At 38.2% G+C, this 16,009-nt stretch overlaps 1 protein-coding gene across 1 annotated transcript in view; it reads right to left on the reverse strand.

Annotated features, from left to right (window-relative positions):
• Positions 1–529: 529 nt before the first annotated feature.
• The window catches only part of kif16bb (kinesin family member 16Bb), a 34,868-nt gene continuing 19,388 nt past the window's right edge, over positions 530–16,009 (reverse strand). The window contains exons 13-19 of the mRNA XM_042737285.1: positions 14,621–14,740; positions 14,403–14,454; positions 14,192–14,329; positions 11,892–11,974; positions 9,639–9,700; positions 4,267–4,345; positions 530–3,021 (exon numbers count right to left, since the gene is read on the reverse strand). Coding sequence (XP_042593219.1) covers positions 916–3,021; positions 4,267–4,345; positions 9,639–9,700; positions 11,892–11,974; positions 14,192–14,329; positions 14,403–14,454; positions 14,621–14,740 — 2,640 coding nt within the window. The 3' untranslated portion in view covers positions 530–915. The remainder of the gene's footprint in view (positions 3,022–4,266; positions 4,346–9,638; positions 9,701–11,891; positions 11,975–14,191; positions 14,330–14,402; positions 14,455–14,620; positions 14,741–16,009) is intronic.

Below are 16,009 nucleotides of genomic sequence, written 5' to 3' on the forward strand. Positions count from 1 at the left end.
TCTACAGCGGAACATGACGGGCAAAAAGGAGGCACAAGAGAACCATACCTAATATGTTAAACAGCAGGGTCTGAAACAAAAGGGGCTGTGAGCTATTAGCTAGCAACGTGATGCACTTAAATGACCCAGCAGTGGAAAAAAAATCTCACCTTGACCCTGGCATCTCCTCACACCATGATGAGTTCAAGAGATGAATACTGATAGCTACTGGATGCTGAAGGCATGCAACATGCATTTTCTGTAATGCAAGGCTATATGACTCAAAGACCGGGTAGTGAAGAGTGTGAATATTGAAGAGAGGGAAAAGCCGTTTTATGCATTTTTTTTTTTTTTTCATTTTATGCTCTGGTGGTACGTCACTCTCCAACCGAAACGATATAACTTAAATTGTGCAATCTTAGAAAATGAACTGAACTATGAAAATATACAGGGCTAAACACATCAAATGCAAATTAGAAGCAATCTCATACTTGAGTTTTTCTAATTGGCACTGAAGAGAATGAACATGAAAACTAGGGTTGAGAGCTGGTTCTTAAACGTATACATTTTTATAGATGCATTATACAGTAACTCTGAAATGATAATCATTCTTGATCCGCCCATATGATATTGCCAGACAAACATCATTACTATTGTCAATGCAATCTGAACCAGCCTTATGAATTTATGATCTTGATCATTGGCACTGCTTTCAATGATTACTTTTTCCTGTGTCAGAAAAACTGATTACAATGCAAGTGGAACAACTTAATGGAAAAGTAACAAAAAAAAACAAACAAACAATAAAACGTCTTTATTTCTCAAATCCTGGCGGCGCCAACTCATGTCATGTTTTCGGTGCACTCAGCCTTTTTTGTAGTCTCCTGTCGAATTCTCCTCACTGGGCTGTTAATTATTTTGCTGGAAGCTCTTTGATCAAATGTTTGACAAGTTATTAATCAGGAAGGTGGCCTCAGCGGAGCTGCTGAAAGTTAATTTCCACACTTCATTCCGGGGAGATGAATCAGAGTTGGTAGGAGATTGGGCAGCTGCCTCATCAGCACTGCAGACCTCTGGAGGTTGAGAGTGACCTCCAGTACCACCTGATTTCTGAGCCAACACAACATCCAGACACATACTACCGTATCCATCTCTGACCAGCATGCAACGAACGTCAGAGCGCTTACGCAGGTCTATTAGCCTAAACTGGGCCTCGTGTGCCACCACAGCTACTGAACATGGAGGTGGGTGGTAAACAGCATTTTCCCGCAAGAGACCCAGGTGGGTGTCAGTCAGGACAAGCTGGACAAGTTCAGAGTCTATGGGTGCCGTCTGTGAATCAGGTACAACAGGGTTGGTGTCCAGCTTGAGACTTGATCTCTGAAATCTGACAGTTGTATAAAAGAGCAGTTGCACATCTGCAAGTGCCGGACGTTCACCCTGCATGTTACCATGTAATAGGAAGACCAACTTAGCCAGGGTTTTCTGGAATGAACATGTAAGGCGTCCACCAGAGGGTAGGAGTAAATCCTTAACATGGGAGTCCCAGTTTAGGGACAAACGTACCATGTCATTTGACAGCAATGGATGGTCCAGTGCACCGCTGTCCAAAGGGCAAATGACCTCAAGTAAGTTTTGGGACAGTTCTTGACTTAAGCTTGCGTTGCAGGTGTGCAAGACAAGTATACTGTTCTCTGTGTTGCCTGTTAGTCTGACAGTCTGCCCAGCAAAACCTATGTAGATCTCCTGCAGTTGCTGAAAGGATAATTCATAGTAAACATTTAAAGAGTGTGTGGAGCTGGAAGCATCAGGCAAAGGATCAAAGGTGATCACCAAAAGCTTAGTCTGGAAAATGACCGTAACTGCAGGCTGTGGATCTGGTTGAGAACAGGTGGCTACACCGAGCCAGTATAGAGCGAACACTCGTTCTTCCATTAGCAAGGGGGCAGGGATGACACTATGTAGGCAGGAGAGAAGCTGTTGAGGTGGAAGGTTCTGTAGATGGAGCAAAGATTCAGGTACAGGGTGAAGTCTTTGGCAGCATACCTTCAGCCCCTCACTTCTCTGGGTGGTCACCGAATCCCTTGTCTGAGTTGCCTCCAAAGCCATCAAGGGGCTCTTCCATTCACCTGTACTGGATCTTGAAAGATCTTGCATGGAAGACAATGCAACACTATGTTCTCTAACTGACAAAATATCACTATGAGACAGATTTCGGCAAAACTGGGTTGTCTCCAAAGTTGGTTTTGCCTGTGGTCTTAGAGTCAACTCAAATTGGATATGGTGTACAAGGGGAAGATCCTTTACCATTGAGCACATTTGATTGTACCAAGCGCTTCCTCTACCACCAGTTTGTTCCTTCAAAGTGTTTGTAAGCACATGTCCTGCATCTGCCAGCATCCAGGACACTCTTCCTACAAGGCTCCCTAGGCTCGAGCTGAACCCACTTCCCTCTGGCTGGGCTTTGGCTTCTTGGCTCTCAACAGATGTTCTGGATAAAAAGTGCTTGCTAAATTGGCCCTCCATGGTAAGTGGGCTATGCCTCTGTGAAAAGTGCTCCAAACGAGTCAAGCTAGGGACAAAGGCTGCCCCTCCTCCCGTGGTGGAGTGCCTGCTCTGTAAATGGGATTCCTCAGCTAACAAGCTCCCTTCTGAGCCCACGAACGGGTGCCAGAGATACTGCTGCTCGACATCCAGGAATCCAGAGGTCCCGTTATGACACTCCTGAAGTACCCTAGTATCCCAGAGTTCTCCATTCACCACTGTTTTCTCCCCCTCCAGTTCCTTATCTGTCACGTACTCTGACGGAGCTTCAGTTTCTGATTTATGAGGGGCTGAGTGCTGCTTCTCCCACTGGATGTCGAGACTTGTCTGAAGCGACTTTCCCAGACTTTTGGCATCTCCTGCAGGGTTGTTAGTGGCACAGTGTTCTGTAAGTGCCCTGAGCGTCTCAGGAACGTGCTGAGACTCTGAAGGTCCAATGAAACTACTGTATGTATTGTTCTGAGGAAAGTCTGTAGAAGCAAGAGATGTGGAAAATATCTGTAAGGAGAAAAATGGTATAGTGTTGAGAGTTTAGTTATTAGGTCACTACATTTTCCAATACATTTCGAAAATGTAAAGTCTATTCATGTTCTCAAAATTCCACTTTTATGCAAATGTTTTGATACGTTTTTATTAGTTACCTTCTCTATTCTAAAGTCTATCTCTCAGATGTGTGCTTTAAAAGCTGTGAAAAAAACTCTAATCTTGCTCACGTCTGTTTATCTTGCAACTGTTTATCTCTGTTTAAGTGGACTAAACACTTCACCCAATATAAATAGAGGAGTCAGGGCTAAAAGCAGCGAGACATAATTGGTTAGAAACACATGCTTCATGAATCTTTATATTTGTTAGGAAGGCTCTGCATGCTACAGTATTTGCGTTAGCTGCTTTTTGACATGAAAATATGATTAAGCCATTGCTTTGATGCACTCTCTTTCCAGGGGAGGCCATAAAGTCATGTAAAACACATGTAATAGGTATAAAATGTATACATCATAATCAATGCTAGCTGAGAGTGGGAAAGGGGGCCTTTACAAGTGAAATATTTGGCATTTTAATTATTTCCGTGGAAGGCAAATAAAGCTTGAGGCAACCAATTCATATCTGTAGGAAAAATAACATCATGTTTCTGTGGTAATAAGAAACAACCCCCAATAGCACTGTCTGTATTTAAAATAGCTTTGATACAAGTTCAACTCAACATTATACTTTGGATGTCGTTTCTTTATTTAAAAACTGAGCCTGTAGCTGTATTAATTATGGTCTAATTGATAACAGTAGACACAGTGTTGCTAATATTCACACTTACTTTATTATTTGAACAGAATAATGAGCTGCTCTTTTGCTGGAATTAAATAACATGACCGGAATAGGACAGTATGTTCATAGCTCAATTGGAGGCTTCCAACAGACAATTTACATTTAACATTTATTTAATTCTGAAGTGCAAACATAAACACAGCTCTGACCCCCACTAGATCCCTGAGGGAGCTGCACTGCCTTCAGGCAATGGTCAACCCCTCTATGCTTATTTTTCAAAATGGTGTATTCTTAATATTATGTCTCCATAAAGAAGCCCTAAGAAATCCACTGTCCAGCCAGTCACAAACACAATGTAGCACTTTTTTTCTCTCTTAGATCTAAAGTACAGTTTTTTGAAGAGCACAGTTCATTCAGTAGTGAAACAGATATACTAGTGAAATGGATATGAGTGCAAAGTGTAGACTAACAACACATGCTTACACTGTGACTCTCTCCTGAGAGACAACTGCTTTTTAGTGCTTCTCCGTCACTTTTAGGTTGGTCAGAAACCTTTTCGGAGCTGCAAAGGGAAAAAAATTCTATTTTAGAAGATACAACAATATAGAAATTCAAAATTTTTATTTATATTACAAGGAATAAAGAAGGGGAAAAAAGCATATTTATTCTAAATGATATTTACACTGAAGCATGGCCACAAAAGAGCAAAGCAATTAGGTTTATATTCAAAACCATGCTGCTGTAGTCTTTATTTTGAAGATTTTCAGCATTTGATTTTAATTATTTTTGCTATGGTTTTGACACTTGAGACCTCCAACAGGCGGCAAGGCAAAAAGACTAAACTGCACAATGTCCCGCATCTCCAAAAGCGTCTAATAGATTTGAATAGCAAAGGACCCAAATGTCTGGATGCGATTAGGGCCACTCAGCTAGCTGTGAAATTAAATAGAATGTGCGCATGTAGATTTGAGGATTTACATACAAGCACTTCATTCTCAGTTCGTTCGCACGGGGATGGAAAAGCAGCTTGGTGGGAAACGAAGATGACTTTCCGTCAAGCTCAAAAGGATTCCGGACAGAAAGCCAAATATTAAATGGAGCCTCGTACACAACTTGTTGGATAGCAGAACATGTACAAGTCAAACCCCTTTAAAATGTCAGAAACACCCCCAGCAGAAAACAACAGCAGGGTACTGATCTTGTACTTGAGCTTGGGCTCTTGAACAACAGACCATTTCAGACACAAAGGTAAATGCAACATATTTAGAATGCAGGTCGCAAAGGCAGTTTCATACAGTGGTTTAGGGATGTAAAAATGTGAGAAGTAATTTTTTTTTTTTTAATTCAATGCAGCATTTTTACTAAGGAATCATAATTTTTCATAGCATGTGTTTACACCAGCAAAATTAGTATGGATTTTACAGCATTTAGTAGTGCATTCAATGGACATGGTTGACATAGGTACACTCTACATAGGTAGACTACAGACAGTGCAGCATTTGATAGGACATTGAAATTCTGAACCTTAACTGGTGCCACAAAAAATCATCCTCTAGGTTTCTACCCAAGCAGTGTGACTCCTTTTGGTCTGTCTCCTGTATATTCACCTCTCTATGCATCCTCTCCTCCTCTCTACGAACTGTCTGTGATCTTTTCCCTCCCAAAGTCTCTGCTGTCTTTCTGTCATCTTCTGAGTTTACAGAGGTGGATTCTTACACTGATATTCTCGCTTCTGCCCCTTTGGGGCTCACAAAACAATTAACAACAATTATTTGCTTAATAAACACTTGATACACTTATTTTTTAACATTGAGCGGTACAATATAAATAGGTATGAATTCTAAGACAATTTAGTAAAAGAAGCAATAGCCAAAAAAAAAAAAAATATATATATATATATATATTATTATTATTTTTTTTTTTGTACTGGAGAAACATTGAAATAAATGTGGCAAGAACTAAAGCTTTCAATCAATGACTAAACAAACACCAAAACTCAATAAAAAGCTACATCAAATACCCTAAGCTGCAATATTTCAGGACTGTGCACAAAATGTGCAGGTATAATCAGAATTTAACTTCATTCGAGATAAAATAAATAAATAAATAAATAAAACTATCCACAAATAGCAAATAAATATTCTATGTACTCATCATATGAATGAAAACCAGTTGCACTGTTATCAAACGCTTCACCATTTTAAACAAGGCCCTACAAGTTTTAACATGAAATGTCAAAAAAATTCAAGCCAGTAAGAATGGGTTAATGAGTTGGTTCATACTATAGAGACTCTACTCGAGCAATTTATTGAAAATACATTACACTTAATACCTGCGGTTAAGTGCATTGGTCTTGTACAACCTTGTCAGTCCTTGCAGGGTTCAAACCAAAAACCATTCAATTAACAGCCCAGATCTTTAAGCATTGGGCACACCTTCTGTTTGCAAACTCAGAGGAACAGAAGGCTGAGTTTTGGGGGCAATAAACACCCCCTTATCCTTAGTAAGATATCCTTAATCTTAACTGATCTTATTTTTGATTGGGAAGCAGACAGATGCTGAGATTAGTAGAAATATCAAGCGACATGCACTGATATTACAGGAATATTTCACCCAAATATGAGAATGACTTGTATTAGATGAGCACTTCAACCATGTGCTGTACAGCTGTCATTTAATGGCACTGTCTGAAAAGAAAATCCAGGTGAAAATATCAAAATTGTATGCATTCAAACAAGGCTAGGAAGCAAAGTCGATGGTATTTTTGAAGGAAATCTGTCAAATAAAATGTAGCCTATCGTACAGATAAGACGTGTCACACCCCTTTGAACTGTTTCATTGTCTACATCCCTCTTGTGCTCTGTGTGACCCAGTTTTCCCTCATGTTTGATTGTGTCATTTAGTTATGGTGTGTGTCATTAATTATCTTCATTTTCTTCAGTATATAATTGTGTTCAGTCCTGTGTTCCCTCATCCAGTCTACTGCATCCCTGTTCTGTCCTGGATTTACTCGTGTGTGGATTTTTAAAAGACTGTTTGCATTAATCTTCATCTTCTTCTTGCGTTTATCTCACCGTAGCGTGACAACGTGAACCACAGCACAAATTTCACAAAGGGCAAAAATAAAAACTATTAAGACCTTGTACGTGCTTCCTAGCTCCTCTCTACAAACATTTTCAGGAAAGATGCAGCATGCCCAAAAACTTTAAAGCAATCAAAACCCTGACTTGTGGCCCATTATGTGAACTACCAGCTCACACGACTGAATAGTTTAGACATTTCTCTCTAATTTTACCAAGACGTTTGCTATGAAAATCCTGTGTAAGCCCATGGGAACTCTTGTGAAATGAGGAAGCCTCGTCTGAGAGAAAATAAAATGGCAATAAGAGCCTCCTGAAAGCTTCATATATTGATATTCTTCATAATTTCCAGAAAATTAAATAAACTGTAAATGTACATAATCAAAGAGCGAAAAAAGGAGAAAGAAATGGTTTCCAGTGAAGCGTCAGAATAGGTGAGAAGCATCTGTTTCTCTTGCTGAAGATTAAACTTTTGCAGGAGCACACCTTCTGTTTGCAAACTGAGAGGAAGAGGAGGAGGGGGTTGGAGGAAAGACACTCATCCTATATGTAAAAGCCTGAGCAAGTGCAATGATTTAATAGTGTAAAAAAAAGTCTGATTCAGTTTTACATGCATTACAGTACTTATGTTGTTCATATTGGTGAAATATCACTTCCTAAAGACTTATGGTTAAACAAGTCAAGCTGAATGGAAAAACTAAAAATTCTAAACGGCTATTCGTGACAAAAAGGTTTTCAAACTGGTTATAAACAAAGCAGATATTTAATGTTCTTGTCGTTGTAGCGTTAAGGAAACTATTGATATATGTGTTTAAGCTTTCCTTAGGAAATTGTAAATGACAAAAACATGAATCCAGGACTCCGAGACCCATAAAAAAATATATTGATTTCGTCTTGCCTAGCAGTATTGTACAGGGCGGGCTATAAATGACTTGCTGATAAATTAAAAGCATATTTGAACAGTGTAATGGTTTTCTGTTTTTGCTCTGCTTGTATTTAGCAGTGTTTGATGTGTGCATCAAATCCTATTGGACCGTTCTGATGCTTTTGCAGAAACCAAATCCACAGTCTATCAATGAAAGCCAGAACGAAATAAATTAGCAATCTGCTCGGCTTGTGGTGCTCACATCAAACACACAAATCCATTATCTATAGAAAGCTTTGAACAACAAAGCCAAAGACGAGCGAGCAAACAAACATTTTGTAAACACCGACAAAGGAACAATTAGGGAGAACAGCATGCAGAACATTGCTGAAATCGTCTAAAGCGGCACACATAGATTGGGTGTACATGTGAAGAGCCTGGAGGTTCACAGATGATGCATGATGTCTCTCGGCTCCAGCTGCAAACAGTAGCATGTCAGAAAGAAGTCTTCCAGCTGGGAGTTGGGAAACTGGGAGCTTTCTTCATTGTCATATTTGTCACCACACAACAAGGAACAGACTAAAAACTCTCTAGCTGTCCACATGTCTTGTTCTCTTTCTTTTCAAACTTTCTTATATGCGTGGGAAGTCTTGTTCTGACTAACACAGGGGTATCCAGTCATGCTCCTGGAGGGTCAATATCCTGTAGAGTTGAGCTCCAACCTGTTCTGACACAACTGCCTGAATGTTTCCAGCAATCTGGAAGACCTCTCTTAGCTGGTTCAGGTGTATTTAACTGGGGTTAGAGTGAAATTCTACAAGAACGTGGACCTACAGCAGAAGGACTGGACACCCCTGTACTAACACGTCCAGTTACAAACACTTTTCACATTTAAACATACACCATCATTTGACATGGTTTGCCATCCACAAGTACCAGTACCTCCCACAATTGATTTGAGTTGCATTTTGCATTCAGAGTAAACACACATAATATGCTACTATATCAATTTATATAGTTCTTTTTCATTAGATATTTGATATATAACTTTATATAATGTTATATAAATGTTGTATCTTCTAATTATGTGTCCAAATGTGTTGTATTCCTAAACAGCAGACCACATCTGTCTGTAATTTTGCTTTTTCTTTATTGTGTCTGTCAGCCCAAGATTAAAGAAGGGAAATATAATTCACTGTGAATGAGAGCCAAAAAGAAATTAGTAAAAAGGTGTGGAATGAATTCAAATACAGATGCTAAGTCACTGATTTAGAATACAGCCAAGAAAGACTTATTTCAACTCAAAAACAAATATCAGAGTTGAACTATTTTTCTATAGAATCACTAAATTTTAGAATATTGAAAAAAAAAATCAGTTTAAAAAGTCTGTCTGTCAGTCAAATTCACAGTCTAAAGACAAACATTGTTTGAAAAATATAATTAGCAATTATAAATTACAAAGCAAAACAGTGGATCAGTTAACTCCTTTATAATCACCTTGTCTTCATCAGAGGCTATGTTCATATTTTTCTTATAGAATTCTAAACAACTCACTTATGGTTCAATCCTTTTTTTTAAAAAAGGATGACAAAATTCATCATTAAACTCCACGTGAACATGCAGAAAAATGCAAAATACCTTGTTACTTGATCTAAACAGGCCTCAACAAGTCTCATCCTAGAAGAAACTAAGGGTGTCCTAAATGTGACATTATATCTATCTAGTCCAAGTCTAGGTTCATAAAAAAGTATTAAGTGAAGCATTAAAAGTTAATTTTTTCCTAGATAAGTGGAGTTGAATATTTATTATGGTATAGTATAAGTCTAGGTTTATGAATAAAGTTTTTATAGAGTATTGAATGTTGATTTTTGGGGGTTGAGGGCAGTCTGTCTCACAGCAGGTCTACTCACCTGAAATGACTGAAAGACTCCACAGAGAATGCAGTGGAGTTACTCGACATGAAGAGCCCAGACTGTGGAGAACATACAGACAAATGGATGGCTGAGCATATACACACAGCACTGTGATACAAACCACTCTCACAACAGAAAGACAGCTGTTTCTAACACACGGCAATTACAGCACACTAATTAAAGCAAACATGCCATTAGAAAACACTACAAATCACCATCATTCAGATCAAAATGAGAGAGTAGAATGCGAAGAGACTAGTAAACATGATTGCAACGTGCCTCAATGAGCATGGAAATTAAACACCTTTTATAGCAAATTGTCTTTGTTCTAATAAAAGTTTAAAGAGATCGTTCATACAAAAATAAAAAATGTCATAATTTACTCATTGTCATGTTGTTCCAAATCTGTATGACTTGTTTTCTGGCGTAGAACACAAAAGGTGATGTGTAGCAGTAAAACTGAGCTGCTCGTTTCCATAAATTAAAAATGGAAAGGGACCATTAAGTCCTCTGAAGCCATGCCGTAGCTTTGTGCATGTACAAAAATGAAAGGTTTACGTTCACTGTATGGAAAACATACTTTAGGTTCCTCTCAAGACAGAAGTCATACAGGCTTAGAAATGATGAATGATCAAGTTTACACATCCAAATCTGTCAAATATGTTCAAACACCTCTGAATATACACTAATGGTGCAACTTCAATTTCAAAAGTTTTAAGGGATACTCCAGCCCAAAATGAAGGATGTGTTGTTTTCTTTTAAATCAAAGCAAAATACACGTAGAAACAGTGCATCATTGTGGTGCTGATGATACAGGAGAGCATATGCAGCATACGGTGATATGGAGAGACACAAAGGAGACCGTTGACAAAGGAATTGTTGAATTAAAGTCGTTATTTTTGTTTTCTTCGCTTACAAAAAGTGTTCCCGTCGCTTCATGGCAGATGGAGTTTTCTGATGATGACTTTCATAACTTTTATGGACCTTGACACTGTAATTTACTTGGCAGTCTATGGGACAGTCACAGGCCTCCCGGTTTTCATCCAAAATATCTTAAATTGTGTTCCGAAGATGAACAAAGCTTTTATGGGTTTGGGATGACATGGGGGTAAGCAATTAATGACAAAATTTTCATTTTGGGGTGGAGTATCCCTTTAAAATATAATTTTTGGGAGTTGAATTTGAAATTCAGTTGTCTGAAAAAAAAGTTAGACAAGTGCTTCTTCTGTTTGTATCTGCAATTTGTGAGAGAATTATTTTTTTTTTTTTCGTGCAGAAAACGACTATCTTCTCCAGAAATCCCTTTTTGTTCAGAAAATTGGATGCCTGATATGGCAATTCATCTTCAATTGAGAAAAAGAGGCAAATACAGACATAATATTTCATGTTGTTCACTTTTACTGTTAATTTTTCGTAATCTATACTGATAAAAAACCATTTCAGACTGATTCACTAACTTGTTTTACATCATCTTAATGTAAAAATTCAGTCATAAGATTCATCTGGGCACAAAACATAAATGGAAACAGCCCTCAGAGGAAGTTAGTTTATGCAAGCAATCTTCAAACTATTATATGCCATTGTATAATATGGAAATTAGCAGTTTGTCTGAGTAAAAACAAAGTTTCGCACAACAAAAATGACTGAATGGTGCCGCTGAGAGCTCCGTGAGGCAAGTTAACAGTTGTTTGTGAGCATAAGAATAGTTCACGCAGAGAGAAGGCGCTGTAATCTCCGTGCACAGAAGAGGAAACAGCTGCTGTCTAACTTTACAATGAGAGACTTAACAGTCAGGAAATATTTAATTACCTGTCACAGCAGTGAGAGACAGAGAGGAGAGAGGGAGGGAAAGTTAGAGAGAGTGTCGGAGGCTGGCGGAGGCAGTAAGAGAGGAAGTGAAGGTGCATACTTGCAAACCAAATGACAGAGACATGTTTGGCTCTTATCAGAAGACACTGAGGTGCACAATTACTTTACCTCTCTGAGGAAATGAAGAAAAAAGGTGTAAAAGATAAAAAGAAAACTGGCGCTTTGCAAACATACCAAGAGGGATTTATAATTTTAGCTTGAGGGAAGAGTATATGTGCCTCTTTGAAGAAGAAAGCTCTTGTTCTACCTCGCATGGAGGAGCACGCAGCCAGTTGGCATATTATATATGGCCAGTTTGTAATTCTGCTCACCCTTTATCCAGCAGCATTTTAATACATTTTTTTGTACAAATAGCTTCAGAAGAGGTTGAGTTTCCCCCACCTTGCGTTTCTCTCGAAGTTGAGCTGCTTCCTGAGGATGGTTGAAATGGAACATAGTGGCCTTTCCCAGCTGTATGTTCACTCCTGATAAATACAGAAATATAAATATATGGTGAAAAATACAGCAATAATTAACCAAGATCTGTTAATTAAGACACAACATAGGTAGCTATTTTGCTTAAAAAAAAAAACAATAATAATAATAATAATTCCAAATAAAAAAAATCATTTGTTGCACTAGAGAAATGCAAATACTGGCAGCCTGTCTGGTTTGCCGTTATGATCTATATTTTTTTATATATGTGCCTCTCTGAAAAATACTACGTTTCACAATTGTGTTTAACTTTTGTATGGTATAAATAACTGTTTACCTTCACATTAAAAGCTAAATAGAAGCAGTCTAGGAAATCTGGCAAACACAAATAATGATAGATAGACATGAAAAGAGAGTAAATATTCAATCCTGTCCATTTGGCCAACCTATCACTTTCTTTTCTAGTAAACACATTATGCCAGACGTTACTGAAACGTAACTTTCCTGGGGGATTGTGAGAACGGTGAATTCTTCCCGGAGCAGATGCCCATTTCTCTCTTTCTCTCCTCCCTCTTTCTGTGGTGAAAACAACTAATCTTGCCTCTATTAATGACTTCCAAGGGGTGACAAAGCCCTTGAAAGGCCTGCATCAGATGGATTTGGGCCATAGTTGCTGTGGAAATTACTATCATTTGTTCAAAGGAAATGGCTTCAGATGCCACCGTGTCTAAAGAGGGGAACACTGGCAAATTGAAATTTGTGAAAAGGAGACTAGCATGGTTCTCTCACTCTCTTATAAGTCTCCATCCTTTTAGTTGGCTTTTCTCTCTCTCTTTTTATTTTTAATCTTACACCCAGAATAGATCTAGCTTGTTTTGTCTGAATTCTGGAGGTTTTACCCTTTTTGAAAGGTTAATCCCACACATGCACTTCAAACCCCCTCTGCACTCTATCTGTTTCATCTGCCAATTAACTGCGGGTCGGGTGCTTTGTCCGCCAGAGTGTTAACCTCAGTCATGTTTGGCTGTTCTGGAAGTGCCGCAAGTCTCACTCTGAGATGAGAGTCGCTCTGGTGGACATGTACAAGGATAGAGGCAGTAGGGCGGGACTGTTTCACTCCACAGGCCTGGGAATGCAGAGAGCAGATCTGAAGTGGCAAGATGCAGACCTACTCAAAGAGCTCCTTTGAATTCCAGTTAAAACCAGAGGGTTTGATATGCTTCATTTTTTTTTTTTTTTTTTTTTTGTTTGCTTGTACAGCTAAGGTTCAACAATAAAATTGATTGTGGCTCTAAAATCTGATTGGGTGAATAAAATTGTATGTTTCTGTAAATTATGGTTGTATGGAGCTTATTTATTGGAATGTATATGAAGAGTTCATTTGCAAAAACAGATAACTACATTTTTATTTATTTTCAGAAATCATGTTTTTTTAATATCAATCAAACTGCAGTTGGGTTGTTTTGATTACGTAATAATAACTCAAACAGGTAACTTGCAAAATTAAAGTTGATTGAAAGTATGTTTTTTTTATATATATATTAAAGGTTTGTTTTATAGCAAAAGCAGATAACTCCACATTTCATGTTTCAGAATTAAACAATAACACTCGTTTAATCTTTGTAATCTCCTCAGATTGCAATATAGATGCCTGACAAACGTTGTTGTTGTGATCGTAGACTGTATGGTTGTGATTACACACAATACAGGGAGCTGCTTTTGCAAAGTTCTGTGAATAGTTTCAGCTTTTTTACTTTTACGCAGTGAAGAAGATATCATGTCTTTTCAAATTGACTGGCAGCCTTGTCACCTGACCTGAATACAATGCGCTGATTCATTAAAATGGATTTGTGAACTCACAATGCCTTGAAAGTGGACAACACCAGCTTTTTTGACACAATGTGTTTAGGGTTCAGCTCACACTATATGTGGAGAATAATGCACAGCACAGCACAGCATTTTTTTTTTTTTTTTTTTTAAGTGTCATTTGTCGGTTTTTGAAACATATGTACAACAGTTCTTTTTGGTCTGAGAATCTGATTGTCAATGTGATATTCTATTGATAACAGAACTCCAACCTTTTTTGTTTTGTTTTGTTTTTTTAATGGATAAATCCAACCTTGGTGGACATAAGAACATTCTTTTAAATACATTACTACAGTATTACTGAACTCTTACCAAATCCAAAAACCTGTAACGTGTAAAAATTACAGCATCTCATAATTTGTCACAGATCTTACAAAAAATAAGATATAACAGTTCATTACCCTGGGTCAGAACATATGGCTGGGTCACCTCCATCCCATTAATTGCACACCTGGCTCCTGGGAGTGGCACGAGTGTGACTGTTCCTGTCTGGTTCTCGAACAAACAGTGCTCCTTCTGAAGAGCTTCACCATGAAGAACTGCAGAACAGAGAAACTGACATTGCCGACAACTTCTTGTCAGGAACAAAATCGATGTGCACAGAATACAAACCTATATCCTGCTCTGGCTCAGTTCCTCCAGCCCCAACTGAAGTTCTACCTTCCTAAACAGCAGAACAGGGAATGCTTAGAAAGCCCACAAGAGCAAATAATGATTCTAACGATCCTCTAGTTATTGACAAGAAATGTTGCTTGGGCAAAACTGACCATCAGCATTAGGTCAATGAGAGTTCAACTGTACACGTTGGGTGTACATGAGGTGCCGCTTACCTTTAAATGATAGAGAACAACCCCTGTGCTGAGCCGATCTTCATCAATGCAGATTAAATGGGGCATTTCCGAATCAAGTACTACACCAATACCCTCTTTTCTGAGAGCTACTGTATCCTCCTAGATAAGAAACATTAAAGTCAACAGAGAAAGTGAGATGAGATGAGATTGATGGGGGTTGGCAAGAAAGATGATGAGCTAAACCATCAGAAAAAAAATAAAAAAATAAAAACTCTAGAAATGGGACCAGTACATAAAACTGAAATGACAGACATTTAATTGTAAAGCATCAGAGCAGAGGAAACAGTGTGTGTTGTTTATGACTTTGTCTTCATGCCCCAAAGCCAAACAGAATAATATCTGGCTTTGGCTATATGTCGAAAGGTTGGGGAAATGGGGATGCCTGGAGAGAGGGAGGGATGTGAAAATAAGAAGAAAACACCATAAATCATTTAGATCACTATGGGTCCATCTCAAACTCTCAAAGAGTTTCAAAAGGAAACCACATTCTACCAAACTGATCTCAGAGACATACTGTTAAAACAAGGACTCATCACAAGTCAATACTTAACATGTTCAGAAAATAACACTACTAAAAGACACTTGCTCTTTGAGGTATGACGATTACAATGTGTAAAAAAAATTTGATCCTACTGTAAAGCTGGAGCTCAATATCACAGATATTTGAATCATTTGTGAAAATATTATAGGGACAGACATGCTAATAGTTGTGATGAAGGGGTCAGAAAGGGGACTTGTACAACCTCCCAGAAATCAAATACTGCAAGAAAAATTAGAAAATGTGAGCTATCGTTATTAGGCAGGAGGGATTTAGGGCAGTTTTGTTGTGACTTGTGGGATGTCGCTGTACATGTTCCATACAAATTAAAAAAAGACAGTTATTCCTTAGCAACCACAATCCAGAAAAATGCAGATTTGATTATAAATAATGCTATTCCGTAGAAATAAAAGACCATTTTTGACATATCTGGCTTTAAAATGCAGAATTTGCCCACCAAAGACATGATATTCATACACCCAAGCACTCACAGCTTGTGAAAAATGTTGAAATGGTGTCGCTATTCTATGCATTGCTTGTGATTAATGCGGTGATATAGCACAGTGTTGACGTTTCGATTAAAAATCATTACACTCCAACACCAACACTCCCCATCATAAACTTTAAAAATCACAGTTAAATCAATATTCACAGGGAAAATCCATTGGACTTGGACTGGAAAGGGAGGGACAAATCTAAATATGTGTTTAATGACATTTGAACAGCCCTTCACAGGACGGTAATGATAAGCAGAAAAATTATTCTGCTGTGCGGGGCGTCTTTTTTCTTAAATATGGTAGCATGTGTCCATGTTATGCCTCTTATTTCAT

Source organism: Cyprinus carpio, chromosome B13 (genome assembly GCF_018340385.1).
Source record: "Cyprinus carpio isolate SPL01 chromosome B13, ASM1834038v1, whole genome shotgun sequence".
Taxonomy (NCBI): domain Eukaryota; kingdom Metazoa; phylum Chordata; class Actinopteri; order Cypriniformes; family Cyprinidae; genus Cyprinus; species Cyprinus carpio.